Here is a 26,034-nt window from a genome sequence, read left to right as displayed (position 1 = left end):
ACAAAGGATCGGACACCTGCCGTATACATGAGAGCGTTACAAAGCGTTACAAGACGGCTGCCTATGTACCTGGACCATGGTCGGGGATGGTGAGTTGCTGTGCTTCACAGTAGGACATTAAAATGTTTATTAACATAGAAGGTTTGGCAGTAAAAATTTGAAACCTGGAACAGTGGGGGGTGCAGGGAAACAACATATATTGGGAGTTCTCAGTGAAGGGTGGAACTGTTGTGCATCTTGTTGCCCCTAAAGTCACCCGGCAGAGCCATAGACTGTATAGAAAAATAGTATAAATAAGAACTTTTCTGGGGACAGCACAAATACACTTGTATATTAAAAAAAAGAAAGTACTCAGAGAACTAAAATAGGTATGAAGAGCAGATCAGTGAAAGGGGGGGGGCTCTAAAACCCCCCAACAGAGTACAAATGTTAGCACAATTAAAATATACATCCATCCGCAGGTGAATAGCCCAAAAAAACACATTTGGGATAAAAAGCAAGAAGGAAGTAGAAACTTGGTTGGAGATCAATCTAGATTGTCATTTGGGGCCCAGGCGGGGAACCAGATTAATGAATCGATAAATGCGGACAGTGGAACGGCACTAAGCGGCATGGAACATCAAGGTGCTTCGTTACAATTACCCACAAAAAACGAGATGGTGGAAATGTTCGTAAAATTGGAGTTATCCATGAAATGCGAGATGGGGGAGCTACGCAATGACTGCGGACAAAGTGGAAGAAGCAGAGGAGACTATGGAGGCATAAGCTCAATTAATTAACCTCTTTGTGCCAGCCGCACGCAAATGTGTGGCCTCCCGGCGTCTGGGCCTTGACGCACATTTGTGCGCAATTAAGAAAAACATATGTGCTGAGAGCTCGCTCCCAGCACACATGTCCAGTAAATCAAAAACGCATTCTCCTGCGCTCTAAGACTCAGACAGGTGGCGAATAGATGGAACCAGGCCTGGAGAAATAGTCCACCAATGCATAAAGGGCTGTGGCAAAATGTGGTTTTATATATTATATATTTTATGTTTTTTTATATTTCTCCCTGATGACATTACAAATAGCTATTGTCTGTTGACGATACCTTGGCCCCACCTACTAACCTGAGACTGCCCAACCCAGAGGGGAGGGCCTATGTTCAGTCCAGGAGTATATAAAGGAGAGAGCACTCACAGTTCAGTAAGCTCTGATGAAGAAGGGACCCCCTTCGAAACGTGTCAGCTATACTGAACACCCATTCCCTTGATGGGACTCGCGCTTCAAGTCCCTGTGAGGACTTACATGCCTGATTTCATTCGCTGTTTGTGAGTATATTTTTTACAATTAATAAATTTTGGTTACTGAGGTAATGCGCAAGGTTGGTGCGCTTCTCATTTTCATTTCATTCTACACATGTCCAGTACTCATGGAAAGGTCCCAATCTCCTCTTTCAATCGGGACCTTTCCCGATCATGTGACGGCGAATCACGGCAGTCACATAACCTTAAAACCCCGCCTCGCCTCTCGGCTTCTGAAACCCTTGGCCAGCGCCAAGGCAGTTAAACTAGAAATGCAGGTGGAGGAGATATGTAGGGAACAGAGAATACTCTCATATATCCTGGAGGACCAAGAGAACTGTGATAGAGGTCATTTAAGGATTCGGGGTCTGCCAGGAGAAGAGCAAAGAGAGGACCTACGTGATAAAATTAAGAGAGTGTTCAATCCATTGCTGAGAAGATCAGTGACAGATCACCTGAAAGTTGAGAGAGTGCATAGGATTAGGCGGCCAGAAGGAGTGTCGGCAGAAAGCCCCAAAGATGTGATAGTCCAACTCCAATATTATGAAGACAGAAAAGTGCGTGACTTTTAGTAAACACACACCTATCCCGAAGTCCAGCGATGTGCTCATCCGCATTGTCCCTTCTCTCCTCCACGGTGCTGGCATCTCTATTGTGGGCACCAGGCTGTGACAGCTTGCAGGTTCACAGCCTAGTGCCCACTGTACATGCGTAAGTCGTGCTGCGCCTCCTAATTGATCCGGCAGTCTACTGGGACCTGTGAAAGTTCCCAGGAGACTATGGGAGGGAGGAGGGGGCCAAAATTCTGTCTCACTTCGTTGCGGTGAACTGAGCCAGAAGTGGGAATGGGTACCTGTCAAAAACAGATATCTGCTCCCCCCAAAAGGTGCTAAATATGGCAGTGGGGGGGGGAGGAGGCAAATAAGCGGAACTTCCGCTTTTGAGTGGAACTCTGCTTTAGAGTCAAAATCAGTGAAAGATGGCAAGGCAAAACGGCCGATAGAGCTACGACAAACTCTTAATAGGGAGAGAAAATAGGCATGTTCAGGCTTGCTGGTGGGGCACCAAGAGTTCAGTAGTCCCAACCCTAAATTCACTTTAAACTGCTTCTTCATCATCTGCTCATTTCTGCACTATTATTGAGGACATAGGGCCACCCTTGTAGGAAGGAAATGCAACACTACTATTTCTCAGTTGTCATGGTTCCAGGAGGAGAAAAATTGAGCGGAGGGTTGACCTCATCCATTTTCTGCTGCACTTTCATGGTCCAAACAGCAGGGGGCAGTGAAAGCACTGTATTCCTTAACTGTAAGTGGTGTCATTCAACTTGCTGTGTAAAATTTCAGGATTGGAAGAGCAAAATTACATATCCTATGGCAGGTAAAACAGTTTTTATATATGTATTTAAACTCTGTATATTTAGCTGTTTGCCCCCAGTTCAGCTTTAAAATAAAAATGCCCCCTGAAGTGTATTACATAATCTGCAGCCACCCTCACAATCCCATGAGGAATAAAACTCAAAATCCTCTCCACACTCACTCATCTTCTTTACCTTCATCCCCGAATGGAAGGGAAATGGGGACTTCATCGAACTAAAAGGACCTCCACCCATCAAGGAGCTCTAACAGGGCCCTACACAATAACAATCATTTATTCAAAGGGTTGCTTGTTGACTGCCACAGAAAGTAGTACAACAGTCAACATGTGTGAGCAAAAGGAAAATGAGTCCCTGTGGTGGACATGTATCATGACACTTTTTTTAAAAGACGAGTCTTTCATAGAAAAGATTGCAGATACTTTAAAAGTAATGTGATGACTTTGGGGAACTACCAATATGGACTGGACATCAGAGATTAAGGTGTCACTAAACCCACAGCAGTACAATCAGTCTGTATATGCAGTAAAGCGTGCTTGTTATACTCACTGTGGAACCTAAGAGTTAACTCTCCACATTGTATAAAAAGGCGTTTTGATCCTCTCTTCTCTGATCCTCCCCTTCTTTAATTGTCCCCTAAATATCTCCTGATAGAACATAGGTTTGGAGTCATTCTGCACATACTCAATTTGGTGTGTAATGCTTGAGAGGTTTTTTTTTTCTTGGGAAAGTGCATGTGATCAGCACAGGGCCAATCAGCACTGTCCAGACAGAGGGTCACAGGTCCTGCAGCCTCCTAGAGGAGAATGAAAACTCCTCCTACAAGCTTTAACCAGTGCTCTGCTGGACACTGATAGAAGTCACAAGACTGCTCTAACTGCTGATGGGAAAAGGTATTTAGCACTTTATATTTACTAAAATAATTGTATTTCCATGTGTGTACTGTAGGAGACCAGATATAGTAAATGCAGGGTCCGGGGAGACCAGATTTAGCAAATGCAGGGTCTGGGGAAACCAGATTTAGCGAATGCAGGGTCCGGGGAGACCAGATATAGTGAATGCAGGGTCTGGGGAGACCGGATACAGTGAATGCAGGGTCTGGGGAGACCGGATACAGTGAATGCAGGGTCTGGGGAGACCAGATATAGTGAATGCAGGGTCCGGGGAGACCAGATATAGTGAATGCAGGGTCCTGGGGAGACCGGATATAGTGAATGCAGGGTCCTGGGAGACCGGATATAGTGAATGCAGGGTCCTGGGTTTAGTAGCGCTTTAATGAGGGCAAAAAAATAGCCATGCATTTTATAACATGAAACTGCAAACAAAATATTAAAGACACAAAATTGTGCAACTCTGTAATCATTAATACATTAATTTTTTAGATGCAAACAATGTAAGCATGTGAACTTAACCTAGACAAATACAGTGAAGAAAATCAGCGAGCGCTTAAGGTAAGATCAGCAGCAAATGCACTAAAAAGGAACCAAAAATCTTCAATAGCATAAATGATCAAAGAGTGTAGCACTGCACTCTTTGATCATTTATGTGAACTTAACCTGATATCAGCCCAGTGCAATCCCTGTACTGCAAGACTGGCGTGTAAGAGGAAAAGGCAGCACAAGGATCTAATCAATACATGTGCTGACAAAAAGCATGCTGACTGGAGAAGAGAGCAGAGTGACAGATGAACTCATCACTGTGTTTCTTTTCCTTTCATTGTCCAGTGACAAACTGAGGTGGATGCAGGATGCCCTAGGCCCAGAGAAAATGGATTGAATGATACTGACCGTCAGACTTGTAGTCGGAGAAAAAAAATAATGGCCACTATTGTACCATAAGCTGGTATTCAGTTTTATCTTGACATGTTTGGATAGAACAAGGGGCAGACTGCCCATTTGGGCACTCGGACACTGCCCCAGGGCCCATGGTCAGTAGGGGGCCCCATGAGATGCCCCTAGTACCTTTCATAGGCTTTTTTTGGGTGTGGTTTGAGTGTGGGTGAGGACACAGGGGCCCCATGATTCCCTATTGCCAAAGGGCCCCATGAGTTGTCAGTCCACCCCTGGATAGAACTCTACTGAAAAAAAAATAGATGGCATGGCCCATAGCCTTCAAAAACAACTGAAACTTCCTTGGCTATCTATAATTCCCAAAAATTCCCTTTACTACTATATGGACAAAATTATGTGAACTCCTGGCCATCACATCTAAATTAGATTTTTGGACATCCCATTCCAAATCCATGAGCAATACCGTGGGGTCCCTGGCATGGCTAGAAATCAGCAATCCAATTCATGCCAAAAGTGATTGGTAGGGTTGAGATCAGGGATCTCTAAATGCCAATAATGTTCTTTCACCCCAAACATATCAAACCATGGCTTTATGAGCTGGCTTTGTGCATAGAGAACACAGAAGGAACTTTCCCAAACATACATTTGTCCAAAATTTAATTTTATACTGTAGCAGTAAAGGTATACTTGACTAGAAACACCAGAGATTCACAATTTTGAGGGGTGTCCACATATTTTTGGCCATATAGGTAGGTGTGATGATCAGATGTCCACTAACTTTTAGCCCAATGTTCTTGAAAAATTGCCACTCAAGGGGTGGCTTTGTGCATAGAGAACAGAGAAGGAACTTTCCCAAGCACACATTTGTCCAAAATTTCATTTTATGCTGTAGCAATAAAAGGTACACTTGACTAGAAACACCAGAGATTCACAATTTTGAGGGGTGTCCACATATTTATGGCCATATAGGTAGGTGTGATGATCAGATATCCACTAACTTTTAGCCCAATGATCTTGAAAAATTGCCACTCAAGGGGTTAAACGTCCATTTCTAGGACCAGCTGATCCTTTACATAAAAGAACGGTGTCAGTCCCTCACGTAGTTGACTGAATTCAGCTCGCAGTCGCTCCTCTCCATACATGTAGCAGATTATACTGCTTTTGGCAGGCAGGGACTGTATACACAACTTAAGTTGTTGTATGACATGCATTTTTGCGTTGACTGGTTCATTGCCAAACATGTCAATATCGAATCGATATGTGGCATCTGCATAAGGCACCGGGTATGCTGGAGTACCAAGGCTGAGGAACCCAGCAGAAGAGGGTGGTAGGGATGGAGATCCTCTGGTCATTTTGTCTTCATGGTTAGTTTGATGTTCTTTTTCACTGTAGCTTGTATTTTGTGCTTGTGAGTAGATCCAAGTGATATTCATTTCAAAAAGCTTCTCCAAATTGGACCTTTGGGTGGTAAGAGGAAGCCATCCCTGGATCAGGAGACCACCAGGAAGCAGATCTTCTGTAGTCTTTGTCTCAAAGAGTTTGAGAACTTCAGCAGGTTTCAGAACGGTGTAATTATTCAGCTGGCCCACATTGTCTAGACGAGTCTCCAACAATCTGATGGCTTCCTCAAGCTGGTCATAGGGAAGGATCATAGACACCACAGCCTGGCAAAGAAAAGAGAGTGAGTACATTATGATGTATGAAGTTTTTTGTAGAACACTATGCAAAAGAAAAAAAAATGACATATTTTGCTCTCTGTCACCAGCAGGTTTTCTGAACTGCCCTATAATATAGATTGATTACTTGTTTATGTTGCAAGGTGATGCATTATTTTTTCACTTCCTTTTAAATGGTGACAATGCTGTTCATTCTGCACTGAAATCACACAGCACTATTGTTACCCTTTTGATAATGTAGTCATTTTAAAACCCAACTCCAGGTCCAGCTTACACATTTTAAGCAGTTATATTTTTTTTTTCATTTGGTAAAAAAGGTCTAAACCATGTGAATAAAAACTGACAATTGTAAACACCACTGGCAGTTTTACATACCCCAACCCTCTAACTGGACAGCTTGGCCTGCTACAGGAAGTGGAAAAATAGGTAATGAATCAATGTTATGAAAGGTGCAAAAAAACCTAAACTGCTGTTAATACTGTGGAATGACTGCAACAGATTTCCTTTCACTTCTTACATATCAAGGCAGGAGGTAAACATAAATCTCCCCAAAGGGCCACAGAGAGCAACAGAAAAATATCCTTAGAGGGCCTTTAACCATCCTATTCTGTCCAAAGTTATATAAAAACTGGTTGGGCATCAGGTTAATTTTGAAGCAATCTGTCATTCAAAAAAATACAAAACAACTGCTATCAGGTAAATATTGCAGGCCATGGGAGTTGGCTATTGGTCCATCACTTTGATGGGCTGCCTCACTGGGCAATAAAAATGTGCTTGAGGCAGGAAGAGGAGGGTCAAGGTTTGACACTACCAGGGAATGCCATAGCTTTGTCCAGTAGGGACCATCAGTTGATGGTTTTTCCGGAATAACACATTTCACAGTTTAGAAATCATAAGTATATCTGAGTTGGACTGAGCTGGATGCTAGAGGTAGGAAAGATTTCCAACAACAAATGGTAAACCACAGAATTGCATAGATGTCAACTGTCCCACATTTTCCATGGCAGTCCTGCTTCTTGCCTCTCTATCTTGCCAATGCTGTTGGGATCACAGCACCAACATTATTTGGTGGCATACTACACATGCACAGTAAAGCATTGATTGTGGGGACTGGGGCCATGAGTGGGCAGTCCCTGCATATTTAGAAGTAAGAAGAGACCTTGAAGAAAAAAATTTAATATTAAACACCTAATATGTGTAGTGCAGTTATCATTTTCTTATGTAGGGTCACCAGAAATGCATGTTTAGGTATGTGCATACAGACAGGAAATTGGTTTTACATATCATTTTGAGTGTTTTTTTTATTTGTTATGTGTAATTTTAATTTGTTTAACTTTTTGCTATCACATAGGTAGCTAATATCCCCCTATGTGATAGATTAATGGACATGACAGATCCTCTTTAAGGAGACATCAGGAGCCCATTAGAATCCTGATTTTACCCCTGGAGGCCATTGAAGTTGATCAAGCAGCGATCATGCTTGATCAGCTTCCTCCCCAACCACAGAAGCCAGGGAATGACAGCTCTGAACCAGGAAGTGACCAGGAAGCAATACGTCTCTTCCAGTTTATTAATAGGAGGGAAGATCAGAAGGCAAATGTAACTACCGGCCGACATGCCAATCTGGGGCCTATTAATGAAACAGCAGAGCCCAAGATACACTGTGAGGGGACAGTACCTTCTGGGATGTGTGGAATTGATTAGATGGCTTCAAAGCCTCCTGAATAACTTGCCACAGAAAGCTGACACTTGGCTTGGCAAGTGTAAGTGGTCAGGGTCAGGTATAATGCAGATGCAAATGCGGACTTTAGAGCAGCAAAAGATACAATTTATGTCTCAAACAAGGTACCCACTTGGGAAGAACCACACACACAGGTCCTATAGCACTGCAGTAGTTTTATAGTAGTTGTTCAGAGTTATAGCAATCACAATGTAAGAGCGTTATGGCACACTGGTGACAGTTTTAACACAGTTCTCTGTAGTGCTATTCATGATAATGTTACTAGAAGGCGGGCTCTACTGGACTGGACTGCACTGACTAATCAGAAGGAATCTTCGGAAGGCTGTTATAGCACCCGGCAGTGTACAGCACTTTTACTCTGTCCCTACTTCCCAGGAACCTCTCCCTGCTCCAAGCACTGTCCCTAACCAGCGAGTTCCTTGACCTAACCTGCCACTCACTCAAAGCGTGCCCAAATGATGTGAGATCCACTATTTAAAGGCTCCCTCACTACGATGGCTGACTGAACTCTAGATCGAATTTGCCAGCAAAGCAGATATCTACAGTGGGGCAAAAAAGTATTTAGTCAGCCACCAATTGTGCAAGTTCTCCCACTTAACACATTGGCTTATTTGGAAATAATTTATTTGCAAATTATGGTGGAAAATAAGTATTTGGTCACCTACAAACAAGCAAGATTTCTGGCTCTCACAGACCTGTACCTTCTTTAAGAGGCTCCTCTGTCCTGCACTTATTACCTGTATCAATGGCACCTGTTTGAACTTGTTATCAGTATAAAAGACACCTGTCCACAACCTCAAACAGTCACACTCCAAACTCCACTATGGTGAAGACTAGAGATGAGCGAATCGAACATGACGAAGTGGAATTCGTTCCGAAGATTTGGAAAAATTCGATTCGCGACGAATCCGAAGATTAGCAAACTTCGGATGCACGAATCGAATTTTCCCAAAAATGGCGGCGACATGTGTGGCGACAGGAGAAAATGGACAGAGAAGATGGGGCGGAGATCTCTGGGAAGGCGCGCAGACAAGGCGCGCTGACCCATAATGCATTCATGAGTCATGAATCATGACATGTGATCGCATTAGCCAATCAGCAGCCAGCCAGCACTGTGTAATGGTGGAGCTATAAATCGCGGCCATCTTAGAATTCTCCATTAGCCTCCGGTCATTCAAGAGAGACAGACCTGTCTGTATTAAGGGACAGAGTTAGGGCCACAGAGACTTTAGGGCCACAGAATCGTTACTCAGGGACACAGAATCGTTACTCAGGGACACAGAATCGTTACTCAGGGACACAGAATCGTTACTCAGGGCCACAGCTATCAAAGAATCGAAAATTTAAAGTGACATACACCCTTTTTTTTTTTTGGTGGCTGTCGTGCACAGTTGGTGCTGCAGTTTGCCGATTGTGCAAAATAAACTGACTTTCTGCTTCACAACCACTATTGTACGTTCAAAGAGTTAAATCCATTTACACGCCGGCTGGCGGTAATATTTTTTGGGTGATTAGTGCATTCCAGTGACAGAAACGTACAGTTTCCAGCCAACGGTAAGCTGCAATTGACCGATTGTGTACAATAAACTGACTTTCTGCTTCACAACCACCATTGTACTTTCAAAGAGTTAGATCCATTTACACGCCGGCTGGCGGTAATATTTTTTGGGTGATTAGTGCATTCCAGTGACATAAACGTACAGTTTCCAGCCAACGGCAAGCTGCAATTGACCGATTTGTGCTAAATAAACTGACTTTCTGCTTCACAACCACTATTGTACGTTCAAAGAGTTAAATCCATTTACACGCCGGCTGGCGGTAATATTTTTTGGGTGATTAGTGCATTCCAGTGACAGAAACGTACAGTTTCCAGCCAACGGTAAGCTGCAATTGACCGATTGTGTACAATAAACTGACTTTCTGCTTCACAACCACCATTGTACTTTCAAAGAGTTAGATCCATTTACACGCCGGCTGGCGGTAATATTTTTTGGGTGATTAGTGCATTCCAGTGACATAAACGTACAGTTTCCAGCCAACGGCAAGCTGCAATTGACCGATTTGTGCTAAATAAACTGACTTTCTGCTTCACAACCACTATTGTACGTTCAAAGAGTTAAATCCGGTTTTATTTTTGGGGTGCTTATTAAATTAAAGAGTATGTCAGACAACACGCAGAGGAGTGGCAGAGGAGGCAATGTTTCAGGAGCGAGCAGACGTGGCAGCAGAGGAAGGGGTCGAGGCAGCACTAGTCGCAGTCAGAGGCCAGTGCTCCTGGTGTCATCCAGCGGTCGTGTCTCCACCGACAACCCTGCCGTCATGGATTGGTTGACTCGGTCGTCTTCCTCTTCCCAGGTCACCTCTGACACCTACAGCCAACGGTCGGTGGGTACGTCAGACACAACCGTTAGTTGGCATGGCCCGGGAGCAAGCCCACTGAAATCACGTGTCCTCGACCTGCCCCTGTCCTTTGGTGTTCCCTCACCAAGCGAAGTATCGCATGCTGTGGGCTCAGCCCCACTGTACAGTGAGGAAGAGCTAACAGAGGGCGGTCAGGAACGGGGGGAGACATCCGCCTCTTCAGCAGCCAGGCGAAGAAGTACTGGCGAGGAGAGTGGCTCGGTAGCCGGTCTAGAGACAGGTCTGTCTCCTGACCCACACGCAGCCAAGGGGGCTAGTAGTGACGCGGAGACCCTAATTGATGATGAGGCTGATCGCACTTGGCAGCCTCATCGTCATCAGGCTATTGCTTCCGCATCATCAGGAGAAGAGGGTGCCAGCTTGCCAGCGAGCAAAACAGTCGGTGGGTTGCCCAGGAGGCAGCAGGGTCGCAGCAGTGTCAGTGGAGTCAAACGGCCACGGAGTAGAGCACCAGCTCCACTGCAGCCTACCACCACGGCCAGTAGTGGTGCCGGTGTGCACGGAGGAAGTAGCAGTCAGCCAGTGAGGAGTAGCGGGGGCAAAGTTTCCTACTCGGCGGTGTGGCAATTTTTCGTCAAGCCGCCCGAGGAAGTAAACGTAGCCGTATGTCGACTATGTGGCCAGAAAGTCAAGCGTGGCCAGGGGGCCAATGTTGGGACTACAGCGTTGCGTCAGCATATGCAGCGTTGCCATTCGGTGGCCTGGGAAAACCGTGATAAAGATACGGCGGTTCTGTCTGCCCCAGCCCCCGCTCCATCACCCGCTCCGTTACTTGCTCCGTCACCCGACGTCAATCGCCCTCTATCAGCCAGTCAAGGCTCCAACACCTCTGCTGAGGGGAGTTGTCGCTCGTTGGCATCTTCCGCTCGTTCAGATGCTCCTTCTCCTGCTACTCCTCTTCACGGATTCCGTCAGCAGTCTTTCTTGGAATCCGTTTCCAAGAGACAACAGTTTGCGAGCACGCACCCGACGGTGCAGAAGCTGAACTTCCTCCTGTCCAAGTTGCTGGTGCTGCAGTCCCTCCCTTTCCAAGTGGTGGACTCAGCACCTTTCCGAGAAATGATGGCTTGTGCTGAGCCGCGGTGGAGAGTGCCAAGCCGGCATTTCTTTGCCAAAAAGGCAGTGCCAGCCCTGCATTCACATGTAGAAGAGATGGTGGGCCAGTCTTTGAGCATGTCGGTCTCTGCCAAAGTGCACGGCAGCGCCGACGTGTGGAGCTGTAACTACGGTCAGGGACAGTACATGTCATTTACGGCCCACTGGGTGAACGTGGTGCCGGCACAGCCGCACCAGCAACTTGGACAGGTCACGCCGCTTTTGCCTCCACGTTTGCACGTCCTTGGTCCAGCAAAGATGTCCGCCTCTACCACCTCTTCTTCCGCCGTGTCCTCAGCCGCCACCCCCGTGCCAAGTCCCATTACCCGACCGGCATATCACATGTGCAGGGCGCAACGGTGTCACGCTGTACTGCACCTGGTATGCCTTGGCGAACGTAGTCACACAGGGGAGGAACTTCTGAGTGTAATGAACAGAGAAATCGACAGATGGCTGTCTCCGCGCAAACTGAAAATCGGAACCATGTTGACCGACAACGGAAAGAACATGGTGTCTGCTCTGCGTCAAGGAAGGTTGTGCCATGCGCCATGCATGGCTCACGTGTTCAATCTGGTTGTCAAGCGGTTCCTAAAATCCACCATCCCACTGCAAGACATCCTTAAAATGTCACGTAAACTTTGCATGCATTTCAGCCATTCCTACACCGCAAAGCACACCCTCCTTGAGCTGCAGCGGCAGAACGGAATTCCACAGCATCGCCTGATCTGCAACGTTGCAACAAGGTGGAATTCAACCCTACATATGTTAGACCGCCTTTACGAACAGCGAAAGGCCATCACCGATTTCCTGATGTTACAAGCGGATAAAGGTACTCCCCTGTGTAACTTAGATGTCAGCCATTGGCAGCTCATGCGTGACACCTGCCGCTTGCTCAGGCCCTTTGAGGAGGCCACGCTATTCGTGAGTCGGCAGGACTATGGGATGAACGACGTCATTCCTTTGTTGCACGTCCTGGAACAAATGCTGTTAACAATGGCTGGTCAGGGTGCGGTAGACGTGGCGCACAGATCTCAACGCCACATGACCCCTGTGGGGGCAGGACAGGAAGAAGAGGAGGAGGTAGAGGAAGACATTGGTGCTCAGGAATTATTGAGTGAAATGGGTGGTTTTTCCACTCAGCGGACAGGAGTGGAGGCGCAGGAGCATCTGGTAGAGGAGGAGGAGGAGACAGAGGACCCAGACGCACCGTGGCAGTATGCTGTGGAGATGGAGGCAGGGAGTCCCTCGCATTCCTTGGCACAAATGGCCCATAGCATGCTCGGTTGCTTGCGTAGCGACAGCCGAATAATAACCATCAGACAGAGGGATGACTTTTGGCTGTCCACCTTGTTGGACCCTCGCTACCGTTCAAAAATGGTGGCCTTTTTCACACCTGCTGAGAGGGAGGCCAAAATAAAGTACTATAAAAACCACCTATGTAGTCATGCAGTATATAGCCCTATCGGCCACTTTCTGGCATCCAGTTGCTGTAGCCCCCATCACCACACTGTGCCACGGGCCCCTGTACCGCCTTCTCATACTGCTGCCAGATCCATCCTCTGCCATGTGCGTCTTTGTCGTCTGCTCACGCTGCTGGGTTCCAGTTTTAAACCTAGGCCTGTGTATGGCTTCCGAATACTGCTGCCTCCACCGCCACCCTGCGCCATGTGCCTCTGTTGTCTGCTCACGCTGCTGACGGCTTCCGCTTTTTAACCTAGGCCTGTGTATGGCTTCCGAATACTGCTGCCTCCACCGCCACCCTGCGCCATGTGCCTCTGTCGTCTGCTCACGCTGCTGACGGCTTCCGCTTTTTAAACTAGTCCTGTGTATGTCTTCCGAATACTGCTGCCTCCACCGCCACCCTGCGCCATGTGCCACTTTCAGGTCTCCTTACACTGTTGGTGGGTTCCATTTTGTGATAGGGTGCTGTATGGCCTTCCATTGCTGCTGCCTGCACCGCCACCCTGCGCCATGTGCCTCTGTCGTCTGCTCACGCTGCTGACGGCTTCCGCTTTTTAACCGAGGCCTGTGTTTGGCTTCCGAATACTGCTGCATCCACCGCCACCCTGCGCCATGTGTCTCTGTCGTCTGCTCACGCTGCTGACGGCTTCCGCTTTTTAACCTAGGCCTGTGTATGGCTTCCGAATACTGCTGCCTCCACCGCCACCCTGCGCCATGTGCCTCTGTCGTCTGTTCACGCTGCTGACGGCTTCCGCTTTTTAAACTAGTCCTGTGTATGTCTTCCGAATACTGCTGCCTCCACCGCCACCCTGCGCCATGTGCCACTTTCAGGTCTCCTTACACTGTTGGTGGGTTCCATTTTGTGATAGGGTGCTGTATGGCCTTCCATTGCTGCTGCCTCCACCGCCACCCTGCGCCATGTGCCTCTGTCGTCTGCTCACGCTGCTGACGGCTTCCGCTTTTTAACCGAGGCCTGTGTTTGGCTTCCGAATACTGCTGCATCCACCGCCACCCTGCGCCATGTGTCTCTGTCGTCTGCTCACGCTGCTGACGGCTTCCGCTTTTTAACCTAGGCCTGTGTATGGCCTTCAATTGAAGCTGCTTCTGCTCCGCCACTCTGCCATTGGACTCTTGATAGTCGTCTCCCCACGCTGCTGCTGGGGGGACTTTTTAACATAGGCCTCTGTATGGCCTTCAATTTTAGCTGCTTACGCTCCGCCACTCTGCCATGGGCCCCTGTACCGCCTCCTCATGCTGCTGCCAGGCCCGTAATCTGCCATGGGCCCCCGTACCGACTCCTCATGCTGCTGCCAGGCCCGTAATCTGTCATGGGCCCCTGTACCGCCTCCTCATGCTGCTGCCAGGTCCAGAGTGTGTCATGGGTCCCTGTACGGCCTCCCATTGCTGCTGTCTCCATCGCCACACTCTGCCATGTGCCACTTTCAGGTCTCCTCACACTGCTGGTGGGTTCCATTTTGTCATAGGGTGCTGTATGGCCTCCCATTGCTGCTGCCTCCACCGCCACACTGTGGCTCCACACTCTGGTTTTGGCCCCGTGACTGCCCAAATGAGTGAAGTGTGCGGTGATTCTAAGATCGACGGCACTCATCTGCATGTCATACTGACTGACAGTATTATTTCTCTTCCCCAGCAGACTCCAAGGGCATTTAAATTAAAGGTACATTGTTCTGCACTAATATAAAGGCTCTCTGAAGCCTAGAAACACCCTTTTTAGAAGTTAAATTCGCAGCGAATATATTCAGCACGAAGCGAATTTAATCGGCGAATTCGGCGAATCAGCCGAACCGAATTTTTGAATAATTCGCTCATCTCTAGTGAAGACCAAAGAGCTGTCGAAGGACACCAGAAACAAAATTGTAGACCTGCACCAGGCTGGGAAGACTGAATCTGCAATAGGCAAGCAGCTTGGTGTGAACAAATCAACTGTGGTAGCAGTAATCAGAAAATGGAAGACATACAAGACCACTGATAATCTCCCTCGATCTGGGGCTCCACGCAAGATCTCACCCCGTGTGGTCAAAATGATCACAAGAACGGTGAACAAAAAATGGGGCCATGTATCGTGAGATTTTGAGTGAAAACCTCCTTCCATCAGCAAGGGCATTGAAAATGAAACGTGGCTGGGTCTTCCAACATGACAATGATCCCAAACATACCGCTCGGGCAACGAAGGAGTGGCTTCGTAAGAAGCATTTCAAGGTCCTGGAGTGGCCTAGCCAGTCTCCAGATCTCAACCCCATAGAAAACCTTTGGAGGGAGTTGAAAGTCCGTGTTGCCCAGAGACAGCCCCAAAACATCACTGCTCTAGAGGAGATCTGCATGGAGGATGGGCCAACATACCACCAACAGTGTGTGCCAACCTTGTGAAGACTTACAGGAAACGTCTGACCTCTGTCATTGCCAACAAAGGATATATAACAAAGTATTGACATGAACTTTTCATATTCACCAAATACTTATTTTCCACCATAATTTGCAAGTTCTTTCCAAATCAGCCAATGTGATTGGATTTTTTTTTCTCATTTTGTCTCTCATAGTTGAGGTCTACCTATGATATCAATTACAGGCCTCTCTCATCTTTTTAAGTGGGAGAACTTGCACAATTGGTGGCTGACTAAATACTTTTTTGCCCCACTGTACCTTCCCAGAGAGGGCTATTGGAGTCCATAAAGGGAAAATTTTACTTATCAAACTCTTCTTCTCTTGTAGCATCTGCATGGTGCCACTTACAGGTAAGGAGATTGCCTGCACCTACCTACAGACTGTAGTATTTTAATAAAGTTCTTTCATGACGTTTTTCACTGCTTGTGGTCTGCACTGCTCATATAAATTATCTAAATTTAAAGAGAAACTTTTTCCTTGAAAAAAAAATTAAATCAGCAGCTACAAATACTGTAGTTGATGATTTTAAATAAACATTCACTTACCAGTCCAGGGATTCAGTGCTGTCCTCACCCGAGCCAGTTCATCGCTGGTCTTCAGGTTCCCAGTGTCACCATCTTGGATGTGGGAAGCCCGCTGTGACTTCCTGGTGCATCTCAGCCAGCTTCCCACTGCGCCTATTTTACCTACTTGCTGACCAGTCACAGAACATATACTGCAGCTGGGCGGCACATGCAGGCAAAATCATGTATGTGTATGTAATTTTTCTTTCCCAAAGAAATGAGATAGGAAGTCAATATGTCAGAACTGATCCATTTTAATATACCATAGTTTGCGGATGCTATAATTTTCATGCAAACCAATTAATATACACTTATTGGGTTTTTTTCTTACCAAAGACATGTTGCAGAACACATTTTGGCCTAAATTTATAATGAAATCTGATTTTATTGGAAATGTTTTATAACAGAAAGTAGAAATACAGTTTTTTTTTCAAAATGTGTTGTCTTTTTTTTTTATATCTCAAAAAATAAAAAACCTGGTGTTGATCAAATACCACCAAAAGAAAGTACTATTTGTATGAAAATTGAAAAAATTTCATTTGTGTACAGTATTGCATGACTGTGCAGTTCCCTATTAAAGTAGCACAGTGCTGAATAGCAAATAATGCCTTGGTCACAAAGGGGGTCAAATCCTCCGGAGCTAAAGTGGTTACAGATGTTTGACTTTTTTTTTCTGTCCAAAAAGACCCTCCATGTTAGCCTAAGTCAGTGTTTCTCAACTCCAGTCCTCATGGACCCCCAACAGGTCATGTTTTCAGGATTTCCCTCAGATGAAACAGCTGTGGTAATTACTAAGGCAGTGAAACTGATCAAATCACCTGTGCAAAATAATGGAAATCCTGAAAACATGACCTGTTGGGGGTCCATGAGGACTGGAGTTGAGAAACACTGGCCTAAGTGTCCATGCACACATACTGTAAGTGTTAAGGCTCCGTTCACACCAATGCGTTTTTTAGTGTTTTTTTCAGAAATGCACTACAGTCCATTTAACATGGTTTCCTATGGAACATGGTAGTGTGGTTTTGCTGCGTTTTGCATTTTTATTCTGCCCAGCAACAAAAACAATTCTACTTTAACCATTTCCAGATTGGACACTTTTACCCCCTTCCTGACCAGGGCAATTTTCAGCTTTCAGCGCTATCACACTTTAAATGACAATTGTGCGGTCATGCAACACTGTACCCAAATGAATTTTTTACCATTTTTTTGAGACAGATAAAGCTTTATTTTGGTGGCATTTATTCACCGCTGGGATTTTTATTTTTTTTGCTATGTAAATGGAAATGTCCCAAAATTTTGAAAAGTGTTTTTTTAATAAAATTTTGCAAATAAATAATATTCCATCATAAATCTTGGCCAAAATTTATTCTGTTATCTTTTTAGTAAAAAAAAAAAATCCAAATTAGTTTATAACCAAAAATTATAACTTTTAAACATTATTTTTCTACATTTTTATTTTATTTTTTTATATTATTTTTTATTTTATTTTTTTTTACATACTGTCACCCTAGCTGTACTACTTGTGGGGGGTGATGATTTTTTTTTTTTTTACACTGATTGCTTTTACACCCATATAGGATGTAAAAGCAATCATTTCTCTTTCTCTCTGTCTGCATTCTTGCACTCATTGAGAAGTACTGAGTGAGCTGTGATTGGTCACAGCTTGTCACATGGTACAAGGCTGTTGTGAATAGCCTTGTACCATGTGTCCTCTGTGATCATTCACAGATTTCACACGTAGTAAGCAATGATGTCACAAGTGACATCTTGCTTACTACTTTGCATGTGATCACTGATCGGAGCCTCGTACAGGGGTCCCGTCCGACGATCGGTGTTTCACTGTGTCCGGAGGACACAGCGGGCACCGGATTGCGGTGCTGCGCGCTCCCAGGGAGCATGCACAAGCAGGGTGTGGGGAGGCCGTTTATAAACGGCCACCCAACCCTGCAGTGCCATCGTCCGGCCGTTTATATGCAACGGCCGGTTGGGAAGTGGTTAACAGAAAAAAAAGATGAAAAAACACAAAACACGATAAAAACGTGTCAAAAAGACATCAAAAATGCATCAAAATGTGTGTAGACAAACGCAAAACGAACTGTGAAAATCACTGCAAAATGGACAAAAAGCAAACTGCATAGGTGTGAACGGAGCCTTAGGGGAAGAAATCTGAACATACCAAAATCGCATTCAGGAGAGGAGCTTTTGGGCAGCAAAAGCGTCCAAAGCGTGTAAACGCGCCTTAACACACCTAAGAGCTGGGAGCGTTTAATGCTTGAACATTTTTCATTTCAGTAGTCAGAATAAATGAATATTCTGGCCAATGAAATAAATAAACACCCAAGCACCTGATTTTCCTAAATGCATTTGCAAAAAGGCGGCTTAGGCACATTTTTGAAGCTGCTTTCCCGCTAGGAGAAAAGCGTTTACAAACGCCCCAGTGTGCTTAAAGCCTAAAAATCACCAATTAGCTTTGAATTGCAAACTCAACCAAATTGATGAAAGCCATCTACCACCAACACTTCTGATCACTTCACAGTGTTGACCGAATCTGAGAATCTGATGGTTGGTGTCATTCATCCATTTGGATTGTTTTTTTCAGTGAAATGGTTAAAAGTGGCTATCCATATGGCCCACATAAGAGAGGCAAAAATCTCCAGCTTGGAGGGAAAAGATGTATAGTTTTTACAGACTCTTTAACTAATAATTTAATTTGTGTCATTCTGTAATGAGTACACAATATCGGAATCTATTCAATAATATGGGAAAAATCAGAACATAGAGATGACCTTGGAGTGAATAACTTTGTACTTCTTCAACAAGCTCGGTGGAGGGTTCTCTGCACGGGTCAAACAAATTCTTTTCACTTGTGGGTGGTCAGACCTAATTTTGTCTAGAATAAATTTCTCAATTATCCTAGCTAAACCTTGTCCTCTCATCCAGGGGGCCACACGAAGACCTTGCACCACAGCAGTCTCACCGCCATCAACCAGCAAGAAGGACTCAAAGCCCACCTGAAGAAGAGACATCAACAAGACAGGTTCAGGAGATGAATTGTCTTTTTTTTTTTTTGCTTTTCTTCAGAAAATATGCATGTCTAATTATTATTATTATTATACAGTATTTATAAAGCGCCAACAGTTCGCTCAGCGCTGTACATTACAAAGGGGGACAGAACATGCAACAGTATGAAAACAATACAATGTGATACACGAGGGGTTCGAGGGCCCTGCTCTTTCGGGCCTACAATCTTGGAGATGTTTAGACTATCATATAATTCATAACTTACAACTAAAATAGTAAAGTGTTTAAGCGAGCGCTAAATCATAAAAGCAGCTAATGCACTAAAAGGAGAAACCATATGCCTTCAGATAAATATATAAAAGTAGTGCAGTGCTAAAGGTGATAAAACAAATAACTCCTATGAGAAACGCACAGGGACTATAAGTGGTTTGAACCATAAATATGTAAACAATTCACCAGAAATGAAAAATTCACAAGAAAATAAAGTATCACAAGAAATAAAATGTCTCCAAAAAACGCACAGTGGCTAAGGATGCGTTTATGTCATAAGATTCAAAATTAATTCAGAAGACTGTCAGCAAAGTTCATCAAGGTAATCGCCAGGGGACATTAACCTCCCTGGCGGTATTCCCGAGTGTAGCTCGGGGTAAAATTTCATTACCAAGAGCGGTAACCCCGAGCTACACTCGGGCTTACCATGTGGCGTTGCTCAGGGAGTCCCTGCAGCACTTACCTTGTCCTTCGCTCCCGCGATGTGTCCCCTGCAGCGTCCCCGGCCATCTCCTCCGGCCGATGCCGGCATCCGGCTTCCGTGTTCCGGTCCCTGTGACGTCGGGACGTACGGGCGCCGGAACCAGCGGGAAATTTGAAATTTTTAAAAATGTAATTTTTTTAAAAATGATTATTACATAGTAAATCATTGCTGTTTCAATGCATTTCACATACATTTTGTCCCGAGTGCTTTGTCCGGCGCCCTGCCTGCATTTTGACTGTTCTTTCTGCCTGGAAACTGAGAAACGTCCATGGCGTCCAAAAAGCGTTCCTTTACATCAAAAGCGGTTTTAGACCGGCTAGAGAACAGCGATAGTAAATCAGAACCACTTGCAGAATTGAGTGATAATGATTCGTGGGGGAAATTCGTCATCAGACACTGAAAAAGATTTTGCGACTTTGCTCAGCGATGTGCGAATTTGCCTCTGTAGTTCAAATTTCAGTGTTTTTGGTTTGATTATATTATTGAATTAAATGTATTATTATTTTTTATGATTATTTATTAAATTATAATTTATGATTTCGTGTTTCAAATTTTATCATACCCGGGATGTTTACTAGACTCTTGTTCATACAGATTTCAGTGAGTTATTCCTAAAAATTACAGCCTACAATAAAAAAACTACATATTTCCATGCAAAAAATGGTACCACTTTCAGCACAAAAAATCGGAAATAATCATACCGCCGAGGAGGTTAATTATTTCCAGTATACTTGTAATACTCAGGTGGGTGTGCAGATAGATAAAATGCGCACTCACCAGATGCGCGTATAACTAGCGCGTTGTATAATATAAAGGTGGTCTGTCAGGGATCCCTTCTTAGGGTGGTCCGAGGTACAGCCTGGGTGTAGGTGGCCCTCCTTTGGGTTACAGGATAATGGTCAGCCAGGATATGTAGATCAACCTCTTCCAGGCACTGGGATAGTCACCAGGGAATTGCTGGGGAATTAAAGTGCTCGGTGCGGATCAAAGAAAAGGGGTATTCCCATAGTGTAGTATTTAAAATAATACTTTAATGGTAATAAATTCCAAAGAATAAAAGGTAAAATCCAAGACATGCACATTTTTTTGGAGACATTTTATATCTTGTGATATTTTATTTTCTTGTGAATTTTTCATTTCTGGTGAATTGTTTACATATTTATGGTTCAAATACACTTACAGTCCCAGTGCGTTTCTCATAGGAGGTATTTGTTTTATCACCTTTAGCGCTGCACTACTTTTATATACATAACTTACAACTGCTTGGATTCCTGACGTATGTGATAATCAAGAGCATTGGCATGTGATAAATCAGTGATTATCCTGACCTGATCATCCATATTTGGAAGCACTTTATGGAAAACTGTGAACCATTCACATTGTTTCCTAACCCCCAGAGAAGGTTCTAATCTATTGCACCTACAACAATCATACACTTTTATATACACGCTATGTGGTTGAGAATATGTGGACAAAGCTCCAAATTATTGAGTTTCCAGTTGGAACCCTGGTCTGTGGCACGTCCTGGCCAGAGCCACCAGGAGCAGGCGGAGATGATACGCAGATATTGGAGAGAGGCCACGCAGATATTGGAGAGAGGCCACGCAGATATTGGAGAGAGGCCACGCAGATATTGGAGAGAGGCCACGCAGATATTGGAGAGACGATACGCAGATATTGGAGAGACGATACGCAGATATTGGAGAGAGGACACGCAGATATTGGAGAGAGGGCATGCAGATATTGGAGAGAGGGCATGCAGATATTGGAGAGAGGACACGCAGATATTGGAGAGAGGACACGCAGATATTGGAGAGAGGATATGCAGATATTGGAGAGAGGCCACGCAGATATTGGAGAGAGGCCACGCAGATATTGGAGAGAGGGCACACAGATATTGGAGAGACGATACGCAGATATTGGAGAGAGGACGCGCAGATATTGGAGAGAGGCCGCACAGATATTGGAGAGAGGGCGCACAGATATTGGAGAGAGGGCGCACAGATATTGGAGAGAGGGCGCACAGATATTGGAGAGAGGGCGCACAGATATTGGAGAGAGGGCGCACAGATATTGGAGAGAGGGCACACAGATATTGGAGAGAGGGCACACAGATATTGGAGAGAGGCCCCACAGATATTGGAGAGAGGCCCCACAGATATTGGAGAGAGGGCACACAGATATTGGAGAGAGGCCCCACAGATATTGGAGAGAGGGCACACAGATATTGGAGAGAGGGCACACAGATATTGAAGCCACACCCACTGCTTAGGACACCAGGAGAAGAGAGATTGGCCACAGGGATGGCTGGGCAAAGCCAAAGGAGACAGCTTTTACAAAGGCAAGTTCTGTGTGGGACTACAAGTCCCAGGAGGATGGAGTGTATCAGAAAGGAGAAAAAGGAAGAAGAAGCCCAGGCTCAGGTCAGTCTCACATAGGATGTGAGAAGTGACGAGTGGAGTAGGCTGTTGAGTTGGGCTGCCACGCTTTTACGGTTGAAAGCAGCAACACTGGTTCCATGAGAAATCGCCACTACAAGCTACAATCGCCAATGCCACTGGTTCCTGAAGCCAGAGAGTTGGACAAGGCTTAATATCAAACTGCTTAGTGGTAAGAGGCCGCTGGCCTTAACCTTCATAGCCACTACTTAAAGGGACAGTGTCACCCTAACTTGAGATATAGTTTATGGAATTTACGCCCTGTGGCATTCAACTAAACCTGAGTATTCCAATGCAGAAACTTTGGGCCCCAATGATTAAAACTACACAAGCTAGTGGGAGGAGTTTTGAGAGACTGAGGGAACTTTTAGCTTCAAGTACCGCCCCTTTAGTTAGGGCCTCCTAGATTCAAGAATCACTTGCAGAGACACTTCTTCCTCTCATTGTTTGTGGTTTTGTACAAATGTATTTATTGTTACAGTTTTGCTGTTGCCAATCTGTTGTTTTGCCTAGAAGTGTATATTTCCCAAATAAATCTTCTTTCTTTAGCTTTGGTGTGTTAGAGGGTGTGACATTGCTGGAAGGGTCATTGTCCCTCAGAACCAAGGGACCCATATATGTGACTCCTTCAGAGGTAAGCGCTACACAATGATGGGCATTGTTATCACTAAAGGATACAAAGATTTTGGAGTTTTGTGCATTTTCAAGTTTGTGGCAACAGTTTGGGGATGGCCAATGTCTGTTCTAGCATGACTGTGCCCCTGTACACAAAGACAAGTCCACAAAGACATAGTTTGAGGAGTTTGCTGTGGGGGAACTTGAGTGGCCTGCTAAGAGCCCTGAGCTCAACCCTACTCACATTTATCCCCTACCTCACATTTACCAGTATGTTGGAGGGGAGAATTGCCTTGGTCAGTTTTTGCTAGTCCATGGCAACCAATTACGTTAATTCAGGATTGCTTCAGAGAGAAGGGATTAATGGAAAGAAGGTTAATTATTTCCAGGCAGAAAGAACAGTAAAAATGCAGGCAGGGCGCCGGATAAAGCACTCGGGACAAAATGTATGTGAAATGCATTGAAACAGCAATGTTTTACTATGTAATAATCATTTAAAAAAAGACATTTTTAAAAATGTCAAATTTTCCGCCGTACGTCCCGAGGTCACAGGGACCGGAACACGGAAGCCGGGTGCCGGCATCGGCCGGAGGAGATGGCCGGGGACGCTGCATGGGGGACATCGTGGGAGCGAAGGACAAGGCAAGTGCTGCAGGGACTCCCTGAGCAACGCCGCATGGTAAGCCGAGTGTAGCTCGGGGTTACCGGTCCTTGTACTCAAATTTTACCCCGAGCTACACTCGGGAATACCGCCAGGGAGGTTAATGTCCCCTGGCGATTACCTTGATGAACTTTGCTGACAGTCTTCTGAATTAATTTTGAATCTTATGACATAAACGCATCCTTAGCCACTGTGCGTTTTTTGGAGACATTTTATTTCTTGTGATACTTTATTTTCTTGTGAATTTTTCATTTCTGGTGAATTGTTTACATATTTATGGTTCAAACCACTTATAGTCCCTGTGCGTTTCTCATAGGAGTTATTTGTTTTATCACCTTTAGCACTGCACTACTTTTATATATTTATCTGAAGGCATATGGTTTCTCCTTTTAGTGCATTAGCTGCTTTTATGATTTAGCGCTCGCTTAAACACTTTACTATTATAATTGGAAGTTATGAATTATATGATAGTCTAAACATCTCCAAGATTGTAGGCTCGAAAGAGCAGGGCCCTCGAATAACATGTCCAGTCCTGGAGACCTCACTTAGAAAAAAGATATTGATAAGATAGAACGAGTCCAGAGACGGGTAACAAAAATGGTGAAAAGTCTGAGGGATAAAACATATCAGGAGAGACTTCAGGAACTTAATATGCACAGCCTGGAGGAAAGAAGGAAGACATGACTGAAACCCTTAAATGCATGAAAGGTATGAATAAGGTTCAGGAGGGCAGACAGGGACATGACCTGAAACTAGTAGGGGGAAAGTGTATCATTAGAAAGTATTATTTTACTGAAATGTAGTTGATGTTTGGAACAGATGAACCTGCTATTTTCTTGCATATTGTGGGACAGCAAAGAACATTTCATTCTGAGATTGCCTTCAATACTCACTATTTTCCCCTCACTCTTTGCTATAAACATGAGTCGTCGATGATCCTTCAGCCATGCATGATAACTGAATGGCAGATAGTCTGTTCCTTTGTATATACCACCCGAGATAGACATCAGCTCCTCGTAGTCCTCAGCTGTGGCCGGTACAAAATCAATGTGTGCATTGGGTGATTCCGACATATTGAGAGATGTGTGGCTGCTGAAAAGATCATGAAAGAAAACAGGATATGAATGAGCAAAGTTCAGCAATTGCATCACGCCCTCTGAAAGCGGGAATAAGTCCAAAAAGTAATATCTGAACAAGATCAATCATGGCACATATTGGGGTCATTTTTTTTTTTAAATCCTCTTAAAAAGTTATTTCTAATCAAAGTACAAAGTAGCAAGTGTGCAATTACCCAGTGCAAATAATTAATCTGAAAGAGGACTTATCAGTAACTTTATGAGTTTTCAAGCATACATCCCTGGTAACATGGAGCAACAGTATAGTTTTCTTTTTTTAAAAAAAGTGTGCATTTTTATCATTATAAAAAAGGAGTAGGCAACCCATGGAGAGGTGGAAATCTACCTGAAAAGAATATAACCTTGAAAGGCCCCATTAAAAAAGTATTCAAAGGTCAGTAGTATGTAACACAGGATTCAGAAGTCAGTAGTATGTAATGCAGGATTCAGAAGTCAGTAGTATGTAACGCAGGATTCAGAGGTCAGTAGTATGTAACACAGGATTCAGAGGTTAGCAGTATGTAATGCAGGATTCAGAGGTCAGCAGTATGTAATGCAGGATTCAGAGGTCAGTAGTATGTAACGCAGGATTCAGAGGTCAGTAGTATGTAACACAGGATTCAGAGGTCAGTAGTATGTAACACAGGATTCAGAGGTTAGCAGTATGTAATGCAGGATTCAGAGGTCAGCAGTATGTAATGCAGGATTCAGAGGTCAGTAGTATGTAATGCAGGATTCAGAGGTCAGCAGTATGTAATGCAGGATTCAGAGGTCAGTAGTATGTAATGCAGGATTCAGAGGTCAGCAGTATGTAATGCTAGATTCAGAGGTCAGTAGTATGTAATGCAGGTTTCAGAGTTCAGTAGTATGTAATGCAGGATTCAGAGTTCAGTAGTATGTAATGCAGGATTCAGAGTTCAGTAGTATGTAATGCAGGATTCAGAGGTCAGTAGTATGTAATGCAGGATTCAGAAGGCAGTAGTATGTAATGAAGGATTCAGAGGTCAGTAGTATGTAATGAAGGATTCAGAGTTCAGTAGTATATAATGCAGGATTCAGAGGTCAGTAGTATGTAATGAAGGATTCAGAGGTCAGTAGTATGTAACTCAGGATTCAGAGGTCAGCAGTATGTAATTCAGGATTCAGAGTTCAGTAGTATGTAATGCAGGATTCAAAAGTCAGTAGTATGTAATGCAGGATTCAGAGGTCAGCAGTATGTAATGCAGGATTCAGAGGTCAGCAGTATGTAATGCAGGATTCAGAGGTCAGTAGTATGTAATGAAGGATTCAGAGGTCAGTAGTATGTAACACAGGATTCAGAGGTCAGTAGTATGTAATGAAGGATTCAGAGTTCAGTAGTATGTAATGCAGGATTCAGAAGGCAGTAGTATGTAACGAAGGATTCAGAGGTCAGTAGTATGTAACACAGGATCCAGAGGTCAGTAGTATGTAATGAAGGATTCAGAGGTCAGTAGTATGTAATGCAGGATTCAGAGGTCAGCAGTATGTAATGCAGGATTCAGAGGTCAGTAGTATGTAATGCAGGATTCAGAAGGCAGTAGTATGTAATGAAGGATTCAGAGGTCAGTAGTATGTAATGCAGGATTCAGAGTTCAGTAGTA

General features: G+C 44.6%; 1 protein-coding gene across 1 annotated transcript; it reads right to left on the bottom strand.

Annotated features, from left to right (window-relative positions):
* Positions 1 to 3,911: 3,911 nt before the first annotated feature.
* LOC149434911 (putative N-acetyltransferase 16) lies at positions 3,912 to 24,377 on the bottom strand. Its single transcript, XM_089663220.1, has 3 exons — positions 24,191 to 24,377; positions 18,595 to 18,819; positions 3,912 to 6,112 (listed from the first exon to the last, which is right to left on the bottom strand). Exons 1-3 carry the CDS (start codon positions 24,368 to 24,370, stop codon positions 5,486 to 5,488), a joined length of 1,032 nt encoding a protein of 343 aa, XP_089519346.1. The 5' UTR covers positions 24,371 to 24,377; the 3' UTR covers positions 3,912 to 5,485.
* Positions 24,378 to 26,034: the final 1,657 nt, after the last annotated feature.

The sequence above is a fragment of the Staurois parvus genome, unplaced genomic scaffold (assembly GCF_062004578.1).
Source record: "Staurois parvus isolate SC_StPar_1 unplaced genomic scaffold, SC_StPar_1.0 ptg001642l, whole genome shotgun sequence".
Classification (NCBI taxonomy): domain Eukaryota; kingdom Metazoa; phylum Chordata; class Amphibia; order Anura; family Ranidae; genus Staurois; species Staurois parvus.
This window is presented reverse-complemented; position numbering and strand designations above follow the sequence as displayed.

Coding starts and splice junctions, on each gene's coding strand:
- LOC149434911 (XM_089663220.1), bottom strand. CDS start 24,370: ATGTCGGAATCACCCAATGCACACATTGATTTTGTACCGGCCACAGCT. Junction 18,820..24,190: donor CAAAGAGTGAGGGGAAAATA/GTGAGTATTGAA, acceptor TCTCTTCTTCAG/GTGGGCTTTGAGTCCTTCTT. Junction 6,113..18,594: donor ACAAAGTTATTCACTCCAAG/GTCATCTCTATG, acceptor TTTCTTTGCCAG/GCTGTGGTGTCTATGATCCT.